Source organism: Ursus americanus, chromosome 8 (genome assembly GCF_024610735.1).
Source record: "Ursus americanus isolate L20-20 chromosome 8, mUrsAme1.1.p, whole genome shotgun sequence".
In the NCBI taxonomy this organism is placed as follows: domain Eukaryota; kingdom Metazoa; phylum Chordata; class Mammalia; order Carnivora; family Ursidae; genus Ursus; species Ursus americanus.
In genome coordinates, this window is record NC_142134.1 from 81,408,114 (window position 1) to 81,430,590 (window position 22,477).

The window sequence follows — 22,477 nt, forward strand, 5'->3', positions numbered from 1 at the left end:
CCCCAGGATGGCCTGGCTCACAGTGGAAGCAAGCTCCGAGCTGCGGCCCAGTGCTGCGTCGGGGGTGGGTATGTGGGGGCGGGCTGCAAGCCCAGCTGACCAGGCTGGCACCACTGCCCTTTTCCCTACAACCCTGGGGAGCCCAGACCCTTACCTGTCAGACCTCTGCCTCAGCGGGCAGGCCCCAACCCTGCACCAGTGGCTCCCCTGGGCCCACCCACACACCAAGTGCCCCTCAGGCCTGTGAACCCCAGGCTCCCTAGAGGACATGGCCTGCAGGGAGAAGGCCATTGGAGTGGCCTCCCAGCCTCCTGCTTGGGAGGCTGGTGGAGACGTGCCCTCCAAGCAGATGCAGGGGCCAGGCTCTTAAGGCCCCCAAATCAGTGGAAGCTGCAGGACGTGCTCATGGCTTTCCGGAAGGAGCCTTGGTGACACCACAAAGCAGGCCCACGTCCCTGCCCAGCCCCTGGCAGAATGCTTCCTCCGGCGGCGCTGAGCACCACCAGGCTGCCTGGAAGGCAAGGTCAGCTGCCTCCAACACACCCAGCAGGGCCTCAGACGCTTCTTCTGAAGAACAGCGGGGTCTCACCCTCTACAGAGAGCGTCTCTGCCATAGCGGCGGGAGCGTAAGCGGGGTGTGTGTGCAACAGCAAAACCCACTCACACCAGGGGCTCTGGGACCCTTCCTTCTAGAAAGAATAGGTAGGCCAGGTACGCTCAGGTGCACCAGGCAGGGTCTGGCTGTCCACACTTGCACTGGGAAGGGGGATAGAGCCCTGGAAGTTTAGAGGTATCATCGGAGGCCTCGGAATTGTACCGCAGAGAAGACACACTTGGGGAACTGAAGTCACCCCCATCGAATGTTTAGAGCAACCGAAGTGAGAACCCAGCCCCAGCAGCCGAATGCTCCACCATGGTCCCTGTGCAGGGCAAGGCGGTGCCATGGCTCCTGACGGCAGTGGCACGGGGCCTCCACAGAATCCAGGAGAAGTCCGTGTGCTGGCACGCTGCTACCCCAGGGGCAGGGACTAGGCTGCCCGTGTTTGCCTGTCTGCCACCCACCGTGGTGTGGGCTCTGCGGCTGCCCTGCCAACGGGAACCCACAGGACTGGAGGGAACGTAGACACAGCCTCCTGCCAGGGCAGCCCGCCGCCTGGGGGCGTGGTCTGTGCAGGCTGGGTGGTAGGACACCTGCACCCCAAGATTACTGCAACACCCACTGCCATGGCTCCTGAGGAGGGGCCGCCCAGAGCTAAGAAGCACGGCACCCATTCAGCGGAGTAGGCAAGACTCTGGGGAGCCGCGAGGACTTCAGACTTCGAAGCTCGAATGGGCAGGCCAGGAGCTCAAGAGCCCAGGTGCCGGCGGGGCCCTGAGGGGAGCTCAGTGGCCAGGTCCCAGCCCACAGGAGCCCTCCAGCCCTGCGCCAGCCCTCACCACCCCTCAGGGCCCCGGACACACATGGAGCCGGAGATTCAACACCCAAACCATGTGGCCCTGGCACGACCAGATGGCAATGTCACTTGAGCAGCTCGCGTCCGTGGGGCGCTTCTGGGACGCACCCAGCCAGCCCACGCCTGGCCTGCTTCCTCACCCCGGGTGTGGGCCGGCATCCCCGCGGGGGTTCTCTGTGAGCAAGCATGCCTCGCACAGCAGCATGTGGTGTCATTTCCCTTTAATTCAGATACACAATGTTTGCAGCAGTTTAAAAAATTTAAATACACATCCCATGTCAGTCCTTCCCCCTCCTCTTGGAAGTGGACAGTCAGGTCCGGGCCAGGGCTCCGGGACGTGCCCCTCACAGCCTTGCTGGCTCCCCGCGTGGGGGGATGGCGGTGGCGGCGTGGCCGGAGCGCACACCCTGCGGACACTGTGCCACAGCGCGTAGCAACGAGTGCGGACAGGCGGCCCCACTCAGCTCAGAGCCCAACCACCTGCGGCAGGTCCACGACGGCCACGATCCTCCAGCGCTGGTGGTCACCACCCAGTTTGCACCGGGAAACGGCAGTGACTGTCCAGGGCCAGGTGCTCCCAGAAGCACTTGGGGCGGGGGGAGGGGGGTTCCTTCAACTGCATTAAAAGTGACGGGTGCACGGGGGAAAGTGACCTCTGAACCTTCCAGGCCAGCAGCACCAGCAGAGCCCTCCTGAGCTCTCCAGCAAGGCCGGTCCCCTGCTGCTGCCCCCCTGCCCCCGACACAGAACCATCCCACGGTCACTAGGCCGGGAGCCATGGCTTCGAGGGAAGGACACAACACAAAGTGAGGACGTATGCTGGGAAGGACGCTCACAGTATCAAGAGGAAATGAATCCCACTCCCCCCAGATGCCAGAGAGCCCCACCCACTGCAGCCCCCACAGCAGAAGGAAGCTTTGTCTGCACAACAGCCAGAAGCAGTTATTGCTGGTCAGAGTCCGTTCCAAAGGAACCCACAACAAGGGCTCGCTGTAGCGCCCCGGAGAAGCCGCCCTGTGGCCCTGGGGACTTGCAAGTAACACCCGCAATGGAGGGGGGGGCCTGGGTGCGGCGGGGGGTCCTTTACGAGGCAGGGCCTTCTGATGCTATATTCAGGGTGTCTGGAGGCGTCTGCCTCATTCATCCTCCAGAAAGGATCCATTTGCTGGCAAAAATAGGACAGGGCAGGAGGAGGGGGCACTGGCAGCCAGGAGTCGCCTGCAGCCCACAGGGGGGCAGCGGGGAAGGGAGGCACATTTCTGGGGAAGGCCTGCCTACGTGCATCACCCTGGTTTCATTCAAGTCTGTGCTCAAAGCGCCAGCAGGAAAACAAAACCCCCCTCCTCAAACAAACCTGACAAATTAGCATTTTCAACAACATTTGAATTGATGATATGCTGCTTGCCAGAGACTTCTAGAACTTGATAAAGTCTTAATTCCTTGTGCAGAGCTGGCAAGGTGTGTGGACCCTTTTCTCAGGATTTTAATGAGCAATGACACAGTTCCTAGACATCCTGGCCATTCAACCAATTCCACATGGCAGGGCTCAGAAAAGCCAACTTCTGCAAAGAATTGATACGGCCATTCCTGGCAGCCTTGCATATTTGCACACTGAGAGACACATACAGCTACAGCTCTGCACAGAGCACACACCCACCCTCCCCGGCTGAGGACTTCGCTCACCAACTCCTGTCCCTCTCTGAGCACACAGGCCAGTCCTCTGGTCGGCGCCTACGGCCAGAGCTGGGCCCCAGGCCCCCTTGTTAAGAACAGACTATTTCGGGTCGATGGCAAACAAGAGAAGACCGAGGACACGTGCAGGTGAGCCCAGGGACATGGATCCTGAGGGGACCAGTTCCAAACCTCACATTCACAGTGTTGCTTCCATCTCAGAGTCACGGAGGTTATGGGGCGGTGGGGGGAGCACTTTCCCCCACTCATAAACATCCTAGCAGGCTTTTTATGGTAAACGGCAGGAAGAGAAATGGGAGCCCAGATGGGGTGGGGGGACAATGGTGACTTACTTTCTGTTAAGGTTCCCTTCCAGTCCTGCTCAGACATGGGACCCATTTCTACCACTCACGCCCTGGCTGAGTGGGGCCTCTGCAGGGGCTGGCGGGAAAACCCTGCACCCAGTAGGTCCCAACCCGCTGTGGCAGGCAAGGGCAGGAAGGAAACGGCTGCTCTGGGGCAGGGGGCCCGCTCGGGGGTCTCCAGGCAGTCTGGTGTGAGCCCTGCAGCTGGCTGTGTTGCGGCGGCATGCCAGGCCCGTACTGGCCAGACATCAGGGCAACTAACCATATACCAAACTCCCCCTTCACAGACTCCGGAAAAGGGCCTCAAAGTTACCTCTAGTTACCACGTGAAATACCCAAAACGCTGCCTGCACTTGAACTCACGACCAAACTAACCGTGTGGTGGTCACCGTGTGACCACCCGGCTCTGGGGGCCAAGAAGGCAGTGCTGCCGGCCTCGTCACACAGCAAACACAGTCCCACTTGTAGACATACCACAAGCTCTGCCCAGCAGAGGTCAACCCGAGCATCCAGGCTGCATGTGCACTGGACAATTTGGCTACTTTGGGGCTGGAAACAGAAAGCTGGTCCAGTGGCCTGGGTCTGGGGGAGAAGCACGGCTCTGAGGGGCCACAGGCCAGCCAGGCATGACCCAGTCCTGTCTCCTTCCAACCAAGCTCCTTCATGGGTCCAGTGGGCACAGATCTGCACCCTCCCGAAAGGAGGCCCAGTGTATGGGTTGAGCTGGAAAGGAGGCCGAGGAGGTGCTGGGTCCTTCTCTAATGGTTGCCAAGACACTAAGCTTTGCTCTTGACCAAGAGGGGTGCAGACAATAACTCCATTACGTGCCTGGGCCCTAACACACACGAAGGACGGCATGGGAAGCAGACCCCAACAGCGGTCAGTCGGCCCCTCGGCAGACTGCAGCCCAGACTCTGCTCAGGTCAGGACTGTAGGACATGCGGGCCGGCATCACTGGACACGACAGACTGCCGCAACCTGGTGGGCTGGCCTTGTCAGGGAGGTGCAGCACAGCTGTCCCTCACTGGGGAGTGGAAGCTTTAGAGCGGTCCCTGCTGGAGGAGGAGGGTGCTGCGGGCGGGCCGGAGAAGCGCCGCCTGTGCAGGGGACAGGGGAGAGGGCACTTTTCAATCCTCAGAGTGGCTGTGTGCATTCCTGACGCAGACACCTGAGCAGTAAACATCCCTAAATTCTTATTAGATGGGAATGTGTGATAAAGGGTGGAGTGCGCCACAGAACGTCGCCGGCGTGTTAATAAGGAAGACAAGTGTCCAGTGGGAGGAGCCCCGGGACAGAGAGCAGGCAGCTGCCGGGAGGGGACGGGCTCAGGGAAGCTTCCGCAGGTGCTGTCGCATGCGGCACAGACTTGGCAATGCACATACTTTACACGGGCATAGAAAGGTACCTTAAAATTAATCTCTTTACTGATATAATTAAACTTTAAATCCTGAGAAGGAAACAGAGAAAGGGAAGTATGGCGCTGGGTGTTGTGTTCCCAGCCCCCCCCCCCCTCCCCGGACCCGCACACACCACAGCATTCCTCTCTGGGGCTGGGTGTGGCCCTGACCCTCAGGCCAGAGCCCCGGGGAGTGCTCCCGAAAGCCTGCTGGTGCCACCTTCTGCCTGTGGGACAGCGGAGGGGCCCACGGCCAACCTGCAAGACCAAGGACTTCATCCTGGACGCGAGAGCAGCAGTAGCCTGGTGACCACGAGCAGGCTGGGCGCTGAGAGGACGGGAAGAGCCGGTTAGCTGGCATCTCGCGCTAGCCGCAGCACAGAGGGTTAGTGACACAGCTGCTCCCGCTCTCCGCAAGGACTCAGGCTCAACCCCACGTTACTGCATATGTTCCCTGCACACAGCCTCACTGCCACAGAGCTCCTCTGCCATGTGGCAGAGCCGGACACCGCCTGCCCGGCCGTGACGCGACTCGAGGGGAGGCCTGTGTGCGGAGCCACGCCGGCGCGGGCAGGCCCCCCGGCTCTTGTGCTGCTGCCCCGCGTGGGCGCTCAGCACGTGGCGACCTTGTGGACGTTCCGCAAACAAGTCAGCAATCGATGATATGGGTTTCCTGGTGCCGCGACCACCTCGAACACGGACTGGAAAGCCCGACGGTCCAGCTCCTCCTCTATCTGGTGTCTGTAAAAGTCCGTGGCCACCAGGCAGAAAAGGTTAACGTCCACTTGCTCCAGCTTGCCCATCCTGCTGATGACATGGGGAAGGCTGGCGGAGGAGTTAAGGGAGCAAGGCTCAAGTGAGGGAAGAGTGGTCTCCCACACGTGCCTCTCCGTCCTCACCAGGCTGTCCTTCCCCAACACAGGTCTACAGACAGGCCTGGGGTTGGGGGGCCGAGAGCCGCCCGGAGCAGGGGCCAGGGCGCCTGGACTGTGCAGCAGCAGCAGCCGCTGCCTCCCACCTCGGCTCCCGCCAGCCAAGCCGGGCACAGCTAACGGACGCTGCTCCTCTGGCTGGAAGCCCGGCTCTGCCTGGTGAGGCAGGGGGAGCGGGCAAGCGGCTGGGGGAGGCCCACAACGAGGGGCTCCACTCCACAGCACTTACCTGGCCTGGCTCCCTGCATAGTGCTGGCCGCTGATGCTCCCACTGGCCCTGCTCCCGCAGAGTGCGGGCAGAGCCATGGCCACCCAGCCTGGGCCCTCCCAGGCAATGAGCGCGGCCTGCCGCCAGCACCAGGACAGCCGTCTGCTCAGAGGCTCTGGTCCGTCTTGGGGGAAGGCTGTCAAAGGAGAACAGCCCCTTTTGGCAGCCAGCATTTCTGGGGTGGGAACTGGCTCTTTACTTAAGCCTTTCACCCGAGAGGATGACACAAGGCACAATGGACCAGGAATAATGAAAAGCAGCATCGGCCACATACCCAGCTGCACAGAGCCGGCGGGCGGGCAGGAGGAGGTCCACAGGGACCTGCTGCTGCCTGGAGCACCCCTCCCGCCCCGCCTCTCTTGGCGGTCCTGGTCACTGTGGTAAACATTCCCCTTTCTGTTCCCTTACCAATGCTGCACCCTCTCAAGGCTTAAGGTAAATGCCATTTGACAGCTGGGTTCCTTACAAAGATTAGGCTTCAAAAACTTGAACAGAAAACATGAACCCAGACGCTAAGAGAAGAGTGCACAGGACCAGTAAGCAGGAGCTACCGCACGCTGGCCTGGACCCAGGAAGGATACACGGCTGAGACCCACGGGCTGGTGGAAGCGCTGACAAAGAAGCAGGAGAGGCTCCACACGGCCATGGCCACTGGGGTCCTCTGCGTGAAGTTGGAGAGGGACAGCATGACCCAGTCCCGGACCATGGACGACTGCCCGGTGCTGTGCAGAGTCTGGAAAACCTGAGAAAGACGAGAGACTCAAAGTTGGGGGCCACAACTCTCCCGAGACACACTGGGTAGAGGGGTGCGGCTGGTTCTCAAAGGTGAGGAACTGGGCCCACTGGCAAGGCCACACTGGGGGAGCACATCCAGATGGTACAAGTCATTCACTCTGGAGAGTCTGGGTCGGTCTACCTCAGGAGCCTCCCCGGCCCCGTGACCTGTGCCCTCACCTTGTACACAACAGTGGCCATGAACTGCGGGTACGGCTGCTGGTTGGACAGAAATTCACCAATGACTTTGTTCATGACGTCCTGGGGTGGGAAGAAGTCGTCTAAAAACTGAGGAAGGATCCGTGCCACCACTCTGGCTTCACAGGGGAACCCTTTCCTGACCCTAAAAGGAGGGAACACAGGTCAGAGTCTGGCCCCACCTTGAGAGGCCTTGTGTCTGAAGCCAGTTGGGAGATGCCCTGGGTCCTAGAATGTGACCTGCAGAGCAAACAGACGACACCCCTCCCTCGACGGCCTCACCAGGGACCTGCAGATGAATGCACAGACCCAGGGTCCCCACCCCACGTGAGGGCCGATGACTCAGAGAGGGGTTTCCAAGTCATGTCAAGTAATAAGCAGAAAGGCTTTGAAATGGTGCCATCAGAGTTTAAAAAAACAAAAACAAAATGAAACTCATAAGAACACTGTCCATGTTACATTCGTTTCCGGCCATGGCCAAATGCTCTGAGCTTCTCAGCACCCTCTTCTGACACCACAGCACTGCAGTCAGCGAGGACCTTTCTTCTTCCCTGACCGGCGCCTGTACACGCTCCTGCTGATGCTCCTCCACCCCGAGAGTCCGGTCTGCACCCCGCGGGCTGCCACGCTCCCGTGTGTGCATACTGAGAGCCCAGAAACTGGACCCATGCCTCCTTGCAGGTGTGCTCAGATCCCCTGCCGACAGATGCCAGCTACGGCCGAACACGTACGAGGCTGCCGCTAGAGCTTCCTATCAATGCGGCGTCCCCACCTGATGCCCGGAGCGAGAGCAGGCTGCACGCCTGATGGCACTCACTGAAGCACGAGTGTATCTGGTTAGCACTGGGGCACAAGGTCCATGAAGGCGGGGACCGAGTGTGGGCTCCCCTGCCTGCCACCCGGCGGTGGCCGGGTTTGACAGATCTGTGTGGAATGGAAGAATGGCTATAAACACTCATTTTAAATTTCAACACGTAACAGACCACAACGCTCGGCTTTCCACAACACCTCATCTGGCCCAAGTGGACACAGGGATGGCCTTGCTCAGCGTGCTCTTGTGAAAGCCAGATACTTCCTTCTGACTGAGCTGCAGGGACGGAACAGGCTGAGTGGCATACAACAGGCCTCCCAAGGCCACAGATGCATCATGTCACCTGGGCTGGGAGGCCTGGATCAGAACCTGGGGCCCTCTCCTGGGGAAAGAGCCTGGCAAGGTGCCCAACCCATCTTCCAGAACTGGCAAGCCGAGCCAACTCTGGACACAAGTGCACACAGTGGGGAGAGGCAGGGGTTAATTACAAGCGCTCAGAGGCACTTTTGTTTATTGTCTAAACCTTTACCATAGTCTACTCAACACTAATCCTAAAGATGTTGCTAACGCTGCTCAAAGGCTCTGCCCCCCACGGCCCTGGGGGTATGCGGCCAAGCCTGCTTTGACCGCAAGGCTCTTCTCTCCCCAAAGGCAGCAGCGTGTGATGGACATCTTTGGGACTGCTCAGAACTCCATGCGCAGGACTCATCTCATGAACAAGCCCCTTCTGATGCCTCCAACTGAGGGGTGCTGCCCTCCCTTCACAAGAGATGGGCAAGCACTCGGACTAGCCTTAGAGCTGGTCAACCCCAAACTCCCGGGTGCTGGGGTCCAAGGACTGCCCGCTCCCGCAGAGCCCTCAATGAGATGTGTGCATGGTCCGGACACAAGTGGGAAGCTGGCGGACCACAGGGGCCAGGCTGGGAGGAGAGCAGGTGCGTGGGAAGGCAGCTGCTCCTGGCAAGCATCCCAGGGCAGTTCAGGGCAAAGGTGGGCTTCACTGCTTACCTGTCAAAAAGCACAGACACACGCTCCATAGCCACAATCACTGACTCGCTGTCCGGGGCGGCGGGGCTAGGGTCTGAGCTTCTGCCCGGACTGATTTTCTCCTTCCCTGAAACGAATTGTTCTGTACTGTTACTTGCTTTGAAGACTGTGCCTTGAACTAACACAGGAGCTCGACAAACCCTGAGAGACGATGTGAAACCAGGTGAAGGGAGCTCTTAGCAGCCCAGGGCCCAGCCCAGATACACGGGGTGCAGCGGTCAGTCAACAGACCTGCTCCCCAGGCTTGGCTCTGAAGCCTGTACGGCAATGTGACCTTGAGCCAGTAACCACATGCTCCAGACTCTAGGATCTCCCTCCAGTGCCGGTGAGGCCCTGTGGTCTGCACCCCAAGAATGAGAATGCTTCTCTCTCACCGAGACAGGAGACCCGTACGGCCTAGAACTCAGTGACACTGACCTGCGGGACACAGGTGGACCTGGGCCAGAGCTTCTGGGGCCCCGCAGCTCACCTGTGTACATGCAGGTGAGCATCAGGCCCAGGGCGGCCATGGCCCGGTGTGGGCTGTGCACGTTCACTCGGTCCACACTCAGCTTGACCAGTGACTCCGCGTCCAGCCGGCAGAGCTGTTCGGAGAGCAGGAGACGCTCTAGGCCCCGCAGGACACAGTGGTAGATGATGGACGGGGTGGATTCCTCACTTCCAGACAGCATCACTCCACACATCTGAACAAGAAGGAAGATTTCTGGGTCAAGCCTCTGTTGCTCATGCCCATTCCCCAAATCAAAATGACCTGACCTTACCACCCGCAGGGGACAGTACGCGCACACCCACTCCTGTTCCAGAGGAAGGCGCCCAAGGCCGCTCACCTGTATTATTGATGCAGAGAACTCTGGGCCTACATCCAGAGGGTAGTTCTCGATCAGGTAGAAGGCAGTGGCACACATGACCAGCACGTGCTGCTGGCTATGAATGTTCACGCAGCTGAAACCATGAGGTAAAGGACCAAGCTGCAGCTGTGTGGTGTTCTCACGTCTCAGGGACCTCAGCCCCCATCCCCACAGAAGGGTGCACACCTGATGTGTGACCCTGCTCTGCCCTGGCCCCCAAGACCCCCACAGCGCCATCATACTCACTGGGCTACCCCTTTGAGGTTGGACAGGAGGTAGTCGCTGATGACTGGGACGAGCTGCTTCGCCGTCTCATCCAGGAGGTCGCACTCCAGCACGTAGAGAGCGCCGTGCAGGGCCCCGACCTTGCTGGGCAGGTGGCTGCTCCTCAGCGTGCTCTCCAGCAGTCGGCTCACCGGCTCCGCCACGGCCTTGTCCTAGAGCACAGGCACAGGAGCAGAGGCTAGCCCACCACGGGACGGGACAGGCCAAGAAGGGGCTGACTGCACGCTAAAGAGGAAGACAGCGTGCAGCAGGAGCTGGCTGCAGGCCCGCGCTGTCCTCTGAGAGGCCCGTGCAGTGCTGGCCCGGGGCGGGCATCCAGGCTCCTGGCCATCGGGAACGTTCCCGGCTCCTGAGCGGTGCCTCCCTGTCCGTGCCAGTGCTGTGGTCGGTGCTGACACCCCTTCCTCCTGGGGGCCTACAGTTTGGGCCGAGCCAGGGAGAGGCGCCTGTGGGACCAGCCCCAGCGAGAGGCCAGCTCCGTGTCTCTAAGGAGCTTCCCCGGCAGACAAGACCCTGCACGTGTTGTCACAACATGATTCCCCGGGAGAGAGGATGCTGGAAGCTGGCACCTGCTTCCTCTGCCCTTCGTCCCCCCAACATCCCCCACCCCGTACCTTTTCCCTTCACTGATTTTGCTTTGTCTGTGTTCACTGGGGAAAATGCCAGCCAGGAGTATATGTGAATCCTCCCCGCAAAAACTCAGGGTGGTCTTGGGGACCCCGAAAAGTAGTCTATACTGACCCGGACCAAAACGTTACCTGTGTCCTTTAGCACCCCAGACACAGTGGGGCACAGCAGAACCTGAACACCCCGCACCACACTCCTCCCTTGAGAGTCGCTCCTTTTTGGAGAAGAGGCGCCACAGAAAGCAGTGTGGGGCGGGATGCCCCCAGTGCTCTGAGCCTCCCCACCTGGGCCAGTCCCTGCCGCCTGAGGGTCCCTCCAGGCCGCCTGAGGGCCAGTGCGCACACACCAGGGCGGTGTGACGCCTTCCTAAGGTCCCCCTCCGGGGAGCCACTCCCTGCCTCTGCAAACACCAGCAGGACTGCTGAGGGAGGCACGTTTCCCAACAGCGTGTAAGCATCTTGGCAGGAAAAGACGAGCTGCAGAGCGCCACGGCCTGCGCCACCGCGGCCCACCCCGCCCTGCACACGGCTCCACCCTCACGAGGGACCTCTGCGTGCATGTCAGGATAGGGACAGTGTGAACATGCAGCATCTTGCCTTAGGGTTTTCTTAGAAAACGATGATTACTTATTTTATTGACAACACAACATTTGTCTAGGGGGATCCAGGCCTGAGCACAAAAACACAATTGTAATGAAAACGAACCCAGCAGCTGAAACCCCCCACAAAGACAAAAGGACCCCTTCAAGTCCAGCTCCTTTCACATATCTCTCAACACCTAGAGGGCACACACTTTGAAGTGACGTGCTCACGGGGGAAAGCCAACGGACTCATTATTCCTGCTCCTCAATGGTGGCACCACGGCTGACGGCCACCCAGGATGGAGGATACCTGCCTGGGCACCTCAGGTCAGAGGGACAAATTCAGCAAGGGGACACAGCCAGGAAGGGGCGAGAGTCAGGGCTGCAGGCCACAGACATGGGCTCACGCCTCTGCCACGTCCTGTGTGAGCTGGTCTCAGCCTCCCCTGCATCGGGCCAGGTGCGGGAGAGCTGCCGCAGTGCCAGGGCAGACAGGACTGTGTGGGGGCGTGGGGGAGGCAGCCCCGTGTTGGGTGGATGAAGGAGTCCCTGTTGCCAACGAGAAGGAGGGCTTCACAGTCGCGGCGGCCACACAGCCAAAAGCACAAGCCAGCTCTGCACAGGCTGAAGGCCAGGTTACTTCTGTCTGGTAGCAGGACTTCTGTCCCTCACTGGCTAACAAAGACGGGGCCCGTGCACAAGCACTTTCATGAGCCCACATCCCGTCTGGTGAGCAGGTATCACGTGGGGACATACACACAGAAAATGGGTGCTCGCCGCACCAGCCGAGCTCTCATCAACTGGGTACAGAGTAAGGAAGAATTCAAAAGTAGGCCGTGTGCCCTCCTGCCAAGAACAGACCAGAGCCCCCAGACTTTGGGGGAGGAAATGCAGGGTTTCTGGGGGAAAACGGCCCCCAGGAGGGAGGCTCCGTTGACAGGAAGCACGGGGGTCCGTGGGGGCCGTGGGGGCTGTGGAGGAGGAGCCAGGCACCTTTGCACCACCCACACCCCCGGCCCCTGGGGGGATGGGTCACCATGGTGACGCAGAGCAAAGGAGTACAGGAGCCCCAAACCGCGGCTCACCCACCACAACCCACTTCACGGCGACCCACGGAAAGGCAGGGATGACCTCCTGCCCACATCAGACCCCCCCAAGGCCGAGGCCATGCTCGCGACGTGCAGCCAACCCAAGGCGCCCCCCCACCTCTCGCTTACCATTCCGAGGACGGCGGCCGCCTTGCAGGTGGCGGGCACCAGGTACTGCACGAGGATCTCGTCCTCCGCAGGGTGCACCCTCCGCAGCTCCGTCAGTGCCAGGTACATCATCTCAAACTGGGTGCGCTCAGTGAACAAGTCTGAGACCACCAGGAGCTGCAGACACAGAGCATTCGGAGGGGAAGTGAGCAACAAGGTCCACAAGGCATGTGCTGGCAGCCTCGAGACAATGAAATGCGGCATTCTCGAGTCCTGACCGGTACGTGACTGGCCCACACCCGGAAACCTACAGTGACAGCGTAAACAGCATAAGAACAACTAGTCAACGAGTACCTACTTAAAAACACCCCTAATGCCCCCCAAGAGCTGATGCCTGGACCCAAGGCACGACCATGGGGCCACCAAGAAGCTCTCCGACTGCTATTCTGCAGAATACCAAGCCCCTGCAGCACCAGGGACAGGCTCTCCAAAGCCCTGCCCAGGGGAATGGGCAACTGTTTCAGAAATAAATGCTTGCATGATTCCGTCTCCCCAAAATGTTCAGTTCTCTGAGGCTCACTTCTTCAGACGACATCCAGACACGAATGTCACCAGGCATGCAGGCAGGAGCATGGCCCTTCCTCAGAGGCCTGGGTGCAGAGCCAGTGGGGCTCAGCAAGTCGCCGGCAGCAGCAGCGCCAAAGGCGGACACAGCGGACACCAGAGGGCCTCCCAGGCCTCTAGAGGTCAGAACCATGTCTGTGGTAACAGAGACACCGTCTGCCGTTTTACTCCCGTTCTCACCATAGGGAGGTGTTTTCTAGAAATCCTTTGATATTAGACTGAATGCAGAGCAGACATCAGAATCCAACTCTTCTAATGAATCAGCCAAGAGATTTGCAAAAATGTAAAACAAGGCCCTTCTCACTAATAGTTTAAAAAGTGTTATTTTTTTTTTTTTAAGATTTTTTATTTATTTATTCGACAGAGATAGAGACAGCCAGCGAGAGAGGGAACACAAGCAGGGGGAGTGGGAGAGCAAGAAGCAGGCTCCCAGAGGAGGAGCCTGATGTGGGGCTCGATCCCAGAACGCTGGGATCACGCCCTGAGCCGAAGGCAGACGCTTACCCGCTGTGCCACCCAGGCGCCCCCTAAAAAGTGTTATTTTTAAACAAAAATTGTTAAATGGATTAATATGTAAAAAAAATAAGACCTTTATTACAGGTGCTTATAAATTTATTAATTTTTGAAAAAAAATCAGATTGTAAACTTCTATTACAAATGAAAAATGGGGGCACCTGGGTGGCTCAGTTGTTAAGTGTCTGCCTTCAGCTCAGGGCGTGATCCCAGGGTCCTGGGATCGAGCCCCACATCAGGCTCCCTGCTTTGCTGGAAGCCTGCTTCTTCCTCTCCCACTCCCCCTGCTTGCGTTCCCTCTCTCGCTGGCTGTCTCTCTCTCTGTCAAATAAATGAATAAAATCTTTAAAAAAAAAACAAACAAGCAAATTAAAAATGATGTTCTTAAGAATCTCACCTTGACCAGATATCTAATGATTTAAGAACGATAAAAGGTACGCGCTGATCACAGCCAGGCTCAAAACCACATGCCTGCCATCACTGGACGGAGGCGCGTCAGGGACAGATAACTAGAGCCCCACACGGCAGAGACCACGGAGACGCTTCTAGTTGTCTGGTCCACAGTTGGGAAGCAGGGACTGAGGGTCTTCGGCTCCAAACTCTCACTCACTTCTCGCCACGTGATGGTAAAGAGGCAAAGGTGGCATCTAACGAGGAACTATTTTTAAACCTCCACGTGCGACTTCGCTCCCAGTTCTGTAAACACTGACAGACCTAACCCACGCACAAATGCTCTTTGGGGTCCTCGAACATACAGAAGCCTGAGTCCACAGTCTGAGAACGACCACTCCGCGTCAGAGCTTCTCGAAGGGGGTGTGGACGTGGGACTGTCTGTCTAGCTCTCCTCTAATAAAGCAGACGTTTACGAGACAGGCCCTTGAGATGGACATGGGTAAGCAGGGGGGCCTTCAGAGCCTTCACACAACGTGACACCCCTACGGCAGTCCTACCGGCTGCAGGATCAGAAATTTCTCCACGGGCTGGAGAAATACTACTTCATCCTCCTGCACCTATAAACCGCTAAGAGCTCCCTCCCAGGTTCCCCGAGACCACGAACTGCGCGAGTGTGCACGCGTCTGTGCTGGTGTGGATGTGTGAATGCCCACGCCTGCACGCGTACCGGCAAGGGCACCACGCGCCTGCAGGTAGAACAGGGAAGGCAGACTTACAGATCGAACCACTTCGCTGATCAGGATGATGGGGGTCCTTCTGGCTGACCCTGACGGCAGGATCCAGCGACTGTACAGTTCAAGCAAAAACTGGGAACAGGAGTGGATATCGACCCCAGCCCGGTGCTTCCTACAGAGCAGACCAGAGGGGTGATGGCCCCCCACACAAGATGAGACACTCATTTCAGGAGGTACCCCAAACAAATCAAATGACTAAGGAAATTTCAAATTGCTTGAAATGAAAGGCAGATGGGAAACCTGGAGTTGACGGGTGATGTGGGTGGTGACGCAGGGACAGGGACATCGGCCTCCTCCTCTTCCTCTTCCTCCCACTCCTCCTCTCTCAGGGGTGTAATGCTGTTCCCCAGCCACACGGAGTGAATGGACACCTTCGGGAGACAAGGACCCTGGGCTCAGCACTCAGAGCACAGGTATGGGCCCATCCGCTGAGCTGCAGACTCTCTGGCCTATTCGTGCTTCTGGAGATGGTGGCAGGGGTGCTGGAACAGGAGTCAGCCCAAACGCCAGGGTGCTCCCTACGCACCCAGTTCACACAGACCACCCGCTCCACAGCCCCTGTGCTCCCACAGCCCTTATGCTCTCACATGCCTGCGACCTCACACTGCCAGCCAGCGAGCACGGTCCGGACACCACCCCAACTCCCACTCGGCACAAACAGCCGTTTCCCCTTCAGCTCCCGCCAGCCGTGGAGGTCCTGGCAGTGGGCAAGCAGGCTGGAGGCGGCTGCCTGAAGGCGGCCATAGATAGAATATGAGCAGTGAAGCCTCAGAGCCGTCTTCAGGCTTCGAGAGAGGTGGCCCCTCTGCTCCCCTCACTCCCCGACAGCCAGTGATGGCTCAGCACAGAGGGATGCGGGAGCCGACTGGTCTCCGGACAGGGCAGGGTGGTGGGGTCAGGGCTCCGCTCCCAATGGCTGGACGTGAACACAGATGCTGAAGAAAGGATGCGGCTGGGCAAATGCCTCTGGACCCAGAAGGAGGCCGGGCGCCCAAGAGCCTCAGACTGCTCCCTCCCAGCCTGCTCCTCAGAAACTCACTTCTGTAGAAACAGCCCTGAGCCCCACCACCCTGATTTATCTTAGGGGCAGAAACTTCCCTGCAAGGACAGCACGGATAGCCTGGCTGTGGCTCCTTGCTCACAGAGAAATGTGCATGAGCAGGAGAGGACGGGATGGAGCAGGCCTGGGGGCTCTGCCGCAAAGCTGTGCCCAGACCTGCTGGGGACGCCCTCAGGCCAAACAAGTGTTTCCCCTGCTCTGGACAATGTCCCCTAAAACAAAAGCTAAAAAGAAAACAGTCCTGCATAACTGCTTTCAAAGTAAACCAGTAAGGTTTGAGAGGACACAGCAGCAGACAGAGCAGCCAGCGGGCCATCCGTGGGAGTCCCCCTCCACCCAGCACACACATCCCCGTGGCTCCAGGAGCCATAGCCCTGTCCTCCAGCTCCTTGACCCGCACTATCGTACGTATGACTGTCCTGTTCTTCTCACAAGGACACTGAAATACACAGTTCCAAGTGACCCATCCAGGAAGCTGTCGACCTGGTGCCCAGAGCTGGCCCACCTGCCGCACTGGGTTGTGCGACCACACTTCCCTCCGAGCTGGCAGCTGGGATGCTCGTGGCCAACTCCGTGGCCCACTGGAGCAAGGGCCCTTCTGTGTGTTCGCCCCACCCAAGCCGCTCTTGCCTGGCTGTCTGATGCTCCGGACCTAAGCCTTACCCATTCCCTCTCACTACGTCACTACGTACACACGACACCTTAAATCTTCCTTGGGGTAGAGAATATAAATGAGGACAAATAAAACAAAAACCCTTTTATCTTTTATTTAAAAAATGCATGTAATTTTTCTGGATGCATCCAATGGCCCAAATTCAAGGCAGACACGAGAGAGCGAGGAAAGCAGGAGGATGTGCCCTGGACGTGCAGGGGTGGGGGTGGGGGTGGGGTAGGGGGACATGGACAGACGATGACACTGACCTGGCCAAGCTTATAGCTCATGTTCCCCAGCTCCCGCTCGGGGTTGATCTGCAGCAGAAGCTTGTCGTGGCTGATGAGGGTACCTGTGGGGCGACAACACCATGAACGCTGTCCTGTGTGGAGCCTGCCCGACAGCACCCGCCCTGGGGGGCAGGATGGACAGCCCTGCAGAGGCCCGAAGATCTCTGGGGTCTTCTCTGGCCCTTCATAACCTACTAAGCTGGCAGGGCCAGTGTGGCAACGCTGAATTATCACTTTTTCTCTGTAACAAACCAGCCTCTGACTCTGCATGGAAACTGGCTGGGGGCTGAGCTACCAAGGCGTCAATCCATAGCTGCAGATGGGGCGGTGACCCCGCAGGTGCGCACTCTCGGGGCCCAGACAACAATGTTGGCAGGTGACACCTCCTGGGACCCTGCCCCGGTGTCCAGGCCATCCAGCTGTGCTGAACCGGATGCCCCCACTCAACCCATCTTCTCCACAACCACTGTCTTTCACACCCTCTACACCCCAAACGACCCCCGCCCCCAGCCAGAGGTCCCCGGCTAACCCTTCACCAGATCTAGAATCAACACAAGAGCCTTCCTGCCCACGCTCTCCTGGGGCGTTTGCACCTCTCTGGGCACCCACTCGCCCCAGCCTCCGGTGACAAGGAGTACGGCCATGTCTCTCTCCTGGGGGCACAAGCTCCTCAGGGGACCCATGGCCATCGCAGGGCACAGTCCTGCGCTTCGTCCAGCGCTCCGGTAAATGCTGAGTGTCCGCACAGAATGCTCTCCAGGTAAAGCATTCAAGATGTTTAAAAATCACGGATCTAATGACTCCTAAAATAAACCAGGGGATCACAAAAATGCTGTGCTAAAACACTGTCTGTCCAACAAAACACGTGCGTTAAAGACCCAGAATATTTCCTTCTTTGAAGCCAGGGTGACAAACTCCGGTGCCCGTTACAGGGCAGGCACGCAGCCCACAGGCCCAGACAGAACAGGGGCTTAGCGCTCTCCGCTCGGAAGCTGAAGAGTCACGGGAGCCGCCGATGAACTCTGCTGATTCTTCACGTGAGCGACTAGTTCGGCTCCTACACTGCCTCGCGGGCTGCCTGTCTCGGGCTGAGGGCCGCTGCACCCCCAGGGCCTGACCGGTGAGGGACAGGGCTCCTGTTCAGTTCCAGACTCGGGCTCCTCAAGATTGCTAACCTCCCCTGGTCCTGAGTGAGACGGGTCCTCATGCACTAGGGCAGTGGAGTGAGCACCACGGCCTCCAAAAAGACAGCTCCGGTCCTTCTGCCCAACTGGTGGTGTTAGTATCTTGGTCACATTCTCGTTCTAGCCCAGGGACAAACGACCCCTCTTCCCACAGGTACCTGTCGTAGCTGGAGACAGAGAAGGGACGGGGTCCCACGCCTGGTATAAGTGATGGGTGGCAATGTTCTCTCTCTTTGAGACCATCGCCTGGATTTCCTGCTCTACGATTCCTCGGATAATGCTCAGCTTCCTCCCAAACCTAAAATTCAGAACAAAGGTTAAAGAATATTTTGCTTCCTTCAAATTCTTAAAAGCAAAAAACTTCAGGGCTTTCTCCAGCTTTGCCTACAGGAAAGAGAGGCCCCTGTAATAACCAATGACACTCTCTTGGAGGGGAGACTCCTGTCCACGTGCCCTTGGCTAGTTCTTGCTCTGCTAAAGTCCGCCCTAAACACTCCACGGACCCCACGGCATTTAGGCCTCACTGCCACGGGTCACCAAATCACTTCTGGATTTGCACTTCTTACGTAAGGCTACACGCACACGTATTTTGTTTGTCATTCTGGCAACAAAGCACAGGGCCTGGGGTGAAGGTGCTGGTCACTCTGGGCAGGGTGGACAGGCGCCTCACTGTTCCCACCTGGTGTCGAGGGCTTTCAGGGGTTTGTTCCGGGGCTGCTGCTCCAAGCAGCTCACAGCTGGGTTGCCAGCCACGGGCACGGTCATTGCACTCAGCACCAGCGAGGTGATGGCCTGCACGGCCAGGACATTGATCTGGGTCCTCTCCGTGTCTTCCTGGAAGGATAGCCCACACTTTATTAAGTCACAAGAGGCCAGAAACCGGAAACCCCTTCTGCCCCCACCTCACACAGAACCCGAAGGTCGTGGTTCTCAGGCCGCATGGTCTTATGGGGGAGCCCTGAGTGCTGCAGAGGGACACACCTTCCCAGCAAGAGTCCTGTTTTGTCTCCAAGTTCCCTGCACCTGTGATTTGAAATAAATCTGATGGCTGATGTCTACCTTTCAAAGCAAGGTCTCCAACAGGCACAAACCTCCAAATACAAAGTACTTTTTAAAAAATTGCCTTTAAATTTCCACACTCATTTTAGGAACACTGCATATGACAACCTGTTAGTTCTACACATGAATTTATGACATACGTTTACTTTTTGAACTGACATTTCTACAAGTTTGTGCCACACCTTCTACCAGAATTAAGGACTTCTAACCAAGGGTTTTAAATATCTCAGGCTTTGCCTTACCAGCACATGGTTTTACTAATGTTACAGTAACATGACGTACCGTGATGCTCTAAGAAGCCTGACAGACCTCTGCAAAGCAGTCAAAGGAACGCAGGTACATACACGTGCATGGCCTTTATCACACGCCTTTCCATTCTGATTCAACCCACACACTGTACGTGAATACTGATAAGCAGAACTCAAACATATTTTCACGAGAGGGTGTGATCCTACTGACCCTTAGTGCGTGATGCGCCGATGACAAAGTGCACTGCGGCCACTGGCAATCAAGGCCACTCTGACCTTGAGGGGATCTGTTCCCGCTCTGCAACACTGGTCTAGGTATGAACGGGCTGCCCTGGTAAACCTAAGTTAAGACCAAAAACACGAGCCTGCTGCCCTTCTTTTGCCCCCCATGAACAGGTCACCAGCTGCCTTGACTGCCCAGGTGCCAGCCAGTGGACGCGCGGGCCTACATGCAGCCTTACTTCCGGTGGGCTCTCCTCCTGCTCCATCACCAGGGGCTGAGTCACCAGGACACCAAGGAGGGTGGCCCACGTTTCCTCAAACTGGGTGCGGCTGGTCCACCCTAGGAACACAAATGTTACATGAGACAGGGTCGCCCGCTCCCCAGACTTGATGTGACCTGGAAGCTGGGCCGCATGGCTGCAGCCAGAACAGGCCCTGCCCCCGGGCACCACACACAGTAGCCCCTGTGACCCGCACGCCAGTTCTGAGATGCAGCCACGCTGCCAACTCCACTCCACCAGCGAGGACACCGAAGCACAGATGTCTGAGGCCACACAACAAGCAGTGGCACCCTCCCCACCCCCAGCTGCGGAGATGTGGTAAAGTGAAGGGACTTCCAAGCAGCAGGCCACATTTGCGTGGGTCAGAGCCGCTCCTGCCCTGCTCACTAGAGGGCTCACAAGTCTTCCCCAAAGACGAACCACGGCACTGAGCCACGAGCCACACAACCGTATGCAGACACCAGCCTACTGGACAGCGCGCTCGGAGTGGGTGCAATGTGTGCTCTGTGAATTCTCAGTAAAGCTGTTAAAAATAAAGAAGGTAAAGCAATGGTTTCTCTGACCCTGTCTAGAAGAACAGCAGATCAAAACTGACGTGACCTAGCTGGGGCACTCGCATCCGGCTGAGGCGCGTCTAGCAGGTTGCCCTCAAGCACCATCAAGCACACTCGAGGTGTGGGATGAGTGCCACGCTTCCTATTCCCACGCGTGACCTGGGAGGTGGAGGCGGCCGCACAACTGCATTAGGACTAAGAGGGACAGAAAGGGGGTGTCGAGGGGAGAAATACCAGAGCACCAAATTCAGGATGTCCTTGGTAAACTGGATGCAGAGGGATTAGACGCAGACAGACTGACCTAATGAGGCGGGCAGACGTACAGACAGATGTTTACACAATTTACTTCCGGGAGAAGAAAAGAACAAACAAAGACAAAGGCAAGAGCAAAGACAACATCAGGAAGAGACTGTGGAGCTATCCGGGGTCCCTCCTGCAGGTCTGAGCAAGGATTCGAGCACGAAAACGCCTGAATAAGAAAGGAAGGAACAGCACGCAGGGGGCGGCCAGGAGACTGCCTGGGAACCAGCTTCAAGGACAGGAAAGAAACAAAGCTTCCCAAGGTGGCCGGTCTTGGGTCACTGCTGAGACTGCACTTTGGACAGGGTAACCAACTGCCTGCTTTGCTCAAGGGAAAAGGAGAGGCAAGACAGTATCGGCTGTCTGAACCTTCTGGGATCAAGAGGAGCACAAACTCTGCAGAAGCCTGAGACGGTAGGGGGTCACGGGGGTGAAGGGTGGGCCTCATGGGCAGGCGGGGTGCCCACGCCAGAGTCAGGAGACCAACGCTCCGGGAAACACTGCAGCTGGGCACAGCCACTCGGGACCTACCAACTACAACACTCCCACCGGACCGGACCTCCAGCCATGAAATGGGGACAAAAAGGCAACACACACCGTGCTGCAGGAAGTGGAGAAGCAGCCTGAAGGAAAACCACGAAGTCTGCCCTTTACTGATGACTGTGCGCCAGTTGCATCTCGTTTAGCTTCTGAATCCGTAACAACGCTAGAAACCACGACACTGGGGGTCCTAGAGGCTAAGACGCCTGCCCCCACAGCCCAGAGGCCAGTGCTGTCTCACAGGATGAAGCCTTCTTCCCCCGCTCGCTCCATCTGCTCGCTCTGTGCCCGAGGAAACAGGAGCAGGCGGAGCTGGGCTGCAGGGGATCTGCCACGGGGGGCCTGGCCTGACTTCCAGCAAGCCCTGAGTGTGAAGACTTGTCTCTCTCACACACCGCCCCCCGCCCCCCAAACACCACACCCACCTGGAGAGAATTCTCCACAGTGACAGTTCATATCCACTGCAGAATGTACTCACATGTGATTGCATCACGCCCTACACCCCTTGTGGAATAAACAAGAACTAGATGCTTTGAGGACTAACGATTCTAGAAGAGAAACCCAGGCTACCTAGCACATTGATGCGGTAGATGAACTCTTTAAAGACTTCCTTCTCCTGGAGGAACTCCACAGGGATCTCAGGGAAGGCTGTGCCAAAGTCCCCTCCCGGCTTGGGCGACCATCCGAGCTTCCAAACCTGAGAAGACGAAAAAGAAACAGAGTGACCCCGGTCAAGTCAGGACAGCCACACTTCGAGGAAACCACGAAACATCCTTTCTCTACGCACAGTGTCCGTCCGGAGGCCACATGCCTACCGACGGCCCTCACAAGATTCCCAAAAGCGAGTGCACCATCCTTCCGGGAAAACAGCTCCCATGTGTCACCTGAGGATCTCCTGCCCCATTGTGAGCCTCCCGGGTCTGCTCTGACTTCCCGCTTCCCTGACTCGCCTGGTCCGGCCCCTTTCCCTCACTGCCCCCCCCCCCCCACGTTCCCCAAGCTGGCTGTTCTCGAGTTGGGTTCGTGAAGGTCCACGTTGGCAGCTCCCGACCGTCAGAGGCAGGCAGGAGCACACTCGCCCACAAACAGCAGCTGGTGTGTTAGATGAAGGAGGCATCAAAGGAGGTTCAGCTGCACGCAGAACAAGTCACTGGTGAGCGGGCGGAAAGCCGGGCTGTCCGCGCTCGAAAACTCCACGACTGGAAGGCTGACCTGAGGCGGACCTGACGCTGTCCTGGCAGCAGAAGCAGCCACCCTTCCAGCCAGCTGAGCAGACCCCCTTCAGCTCCCCGTAGGGGCCTCAGAGACACG

The 22,477-nt window shown here is 58.0% G+C and overlaps 1 protein-coding gene across 1 annotated transcript in view; it reads right to left on the minus strand.

Moving 5' to 3' along the window:
• Window positions 1-1,658: 1,658 nt before the first annotated feature.
• HTT (huntingtin) overlaps window positions 1,659-22,477 on the minus strand; it is a 137,113-nt gene continuing 116,294 nt past the window's right edge. The window contains exons 53-67 of the mRNA XM_087864327.1: window positions 21,737-21,863; window positions 19,731-19,831; window positions 18,642-18,796; window positions 18,117-18,260; window positions 16,758-16,836; window positions 15,017-15,147; window positions 14,759-14,888; window positions 12,474-12,629; window positions 10,011-10,201; window positions 9,744-9,858; window positions 9,386-9,599; window positions 8,878-8,983; window positions 7,041-7,203; window positions 6,668-6,828; window positions 1,659-5,711 (exon numbers count right to left, since the gene is read on the minus strand). Coding sequence (XP_087720453.1) covers window positions 5,498-5,711; window positions 6,668-6,828; window positions 7,041-7,203; window positions 8,878-8,983; window positions 9,386-9,599; window positions 9,744-9,858; window positions 10,011-10,201; window positions 12,474-12,629; window positions 14,759-14,888; window positions 15,017-15,147; window positions 16,758-16,836; window positions 18,117-18,260; window positions 18,642-18,796; window positions 19,731-19,831; window positions 21,737-21,863 — 2,187 coding nt within the window. The 3' untranslated portion in view covers window positions 1,659-5,497. The remainder of the gene's footprint in view (window positions 5,712-6,667; window positions 6,829-7,040; window positions 7,204-8,877; window positions 8,984-9,385; window positions 9,600-9,743; window positions 9,859-10,010; window positions 10,202-12,473; window positions 12,630-14,758; window positions 14,889-15,016; window positions 15,148-16,757; window positions 16,837-18,116; window positions 18,261-18,641; window positions 18,797-19,730; window positions 19,832-21,736; window positions 21,864-22,477) is intronic.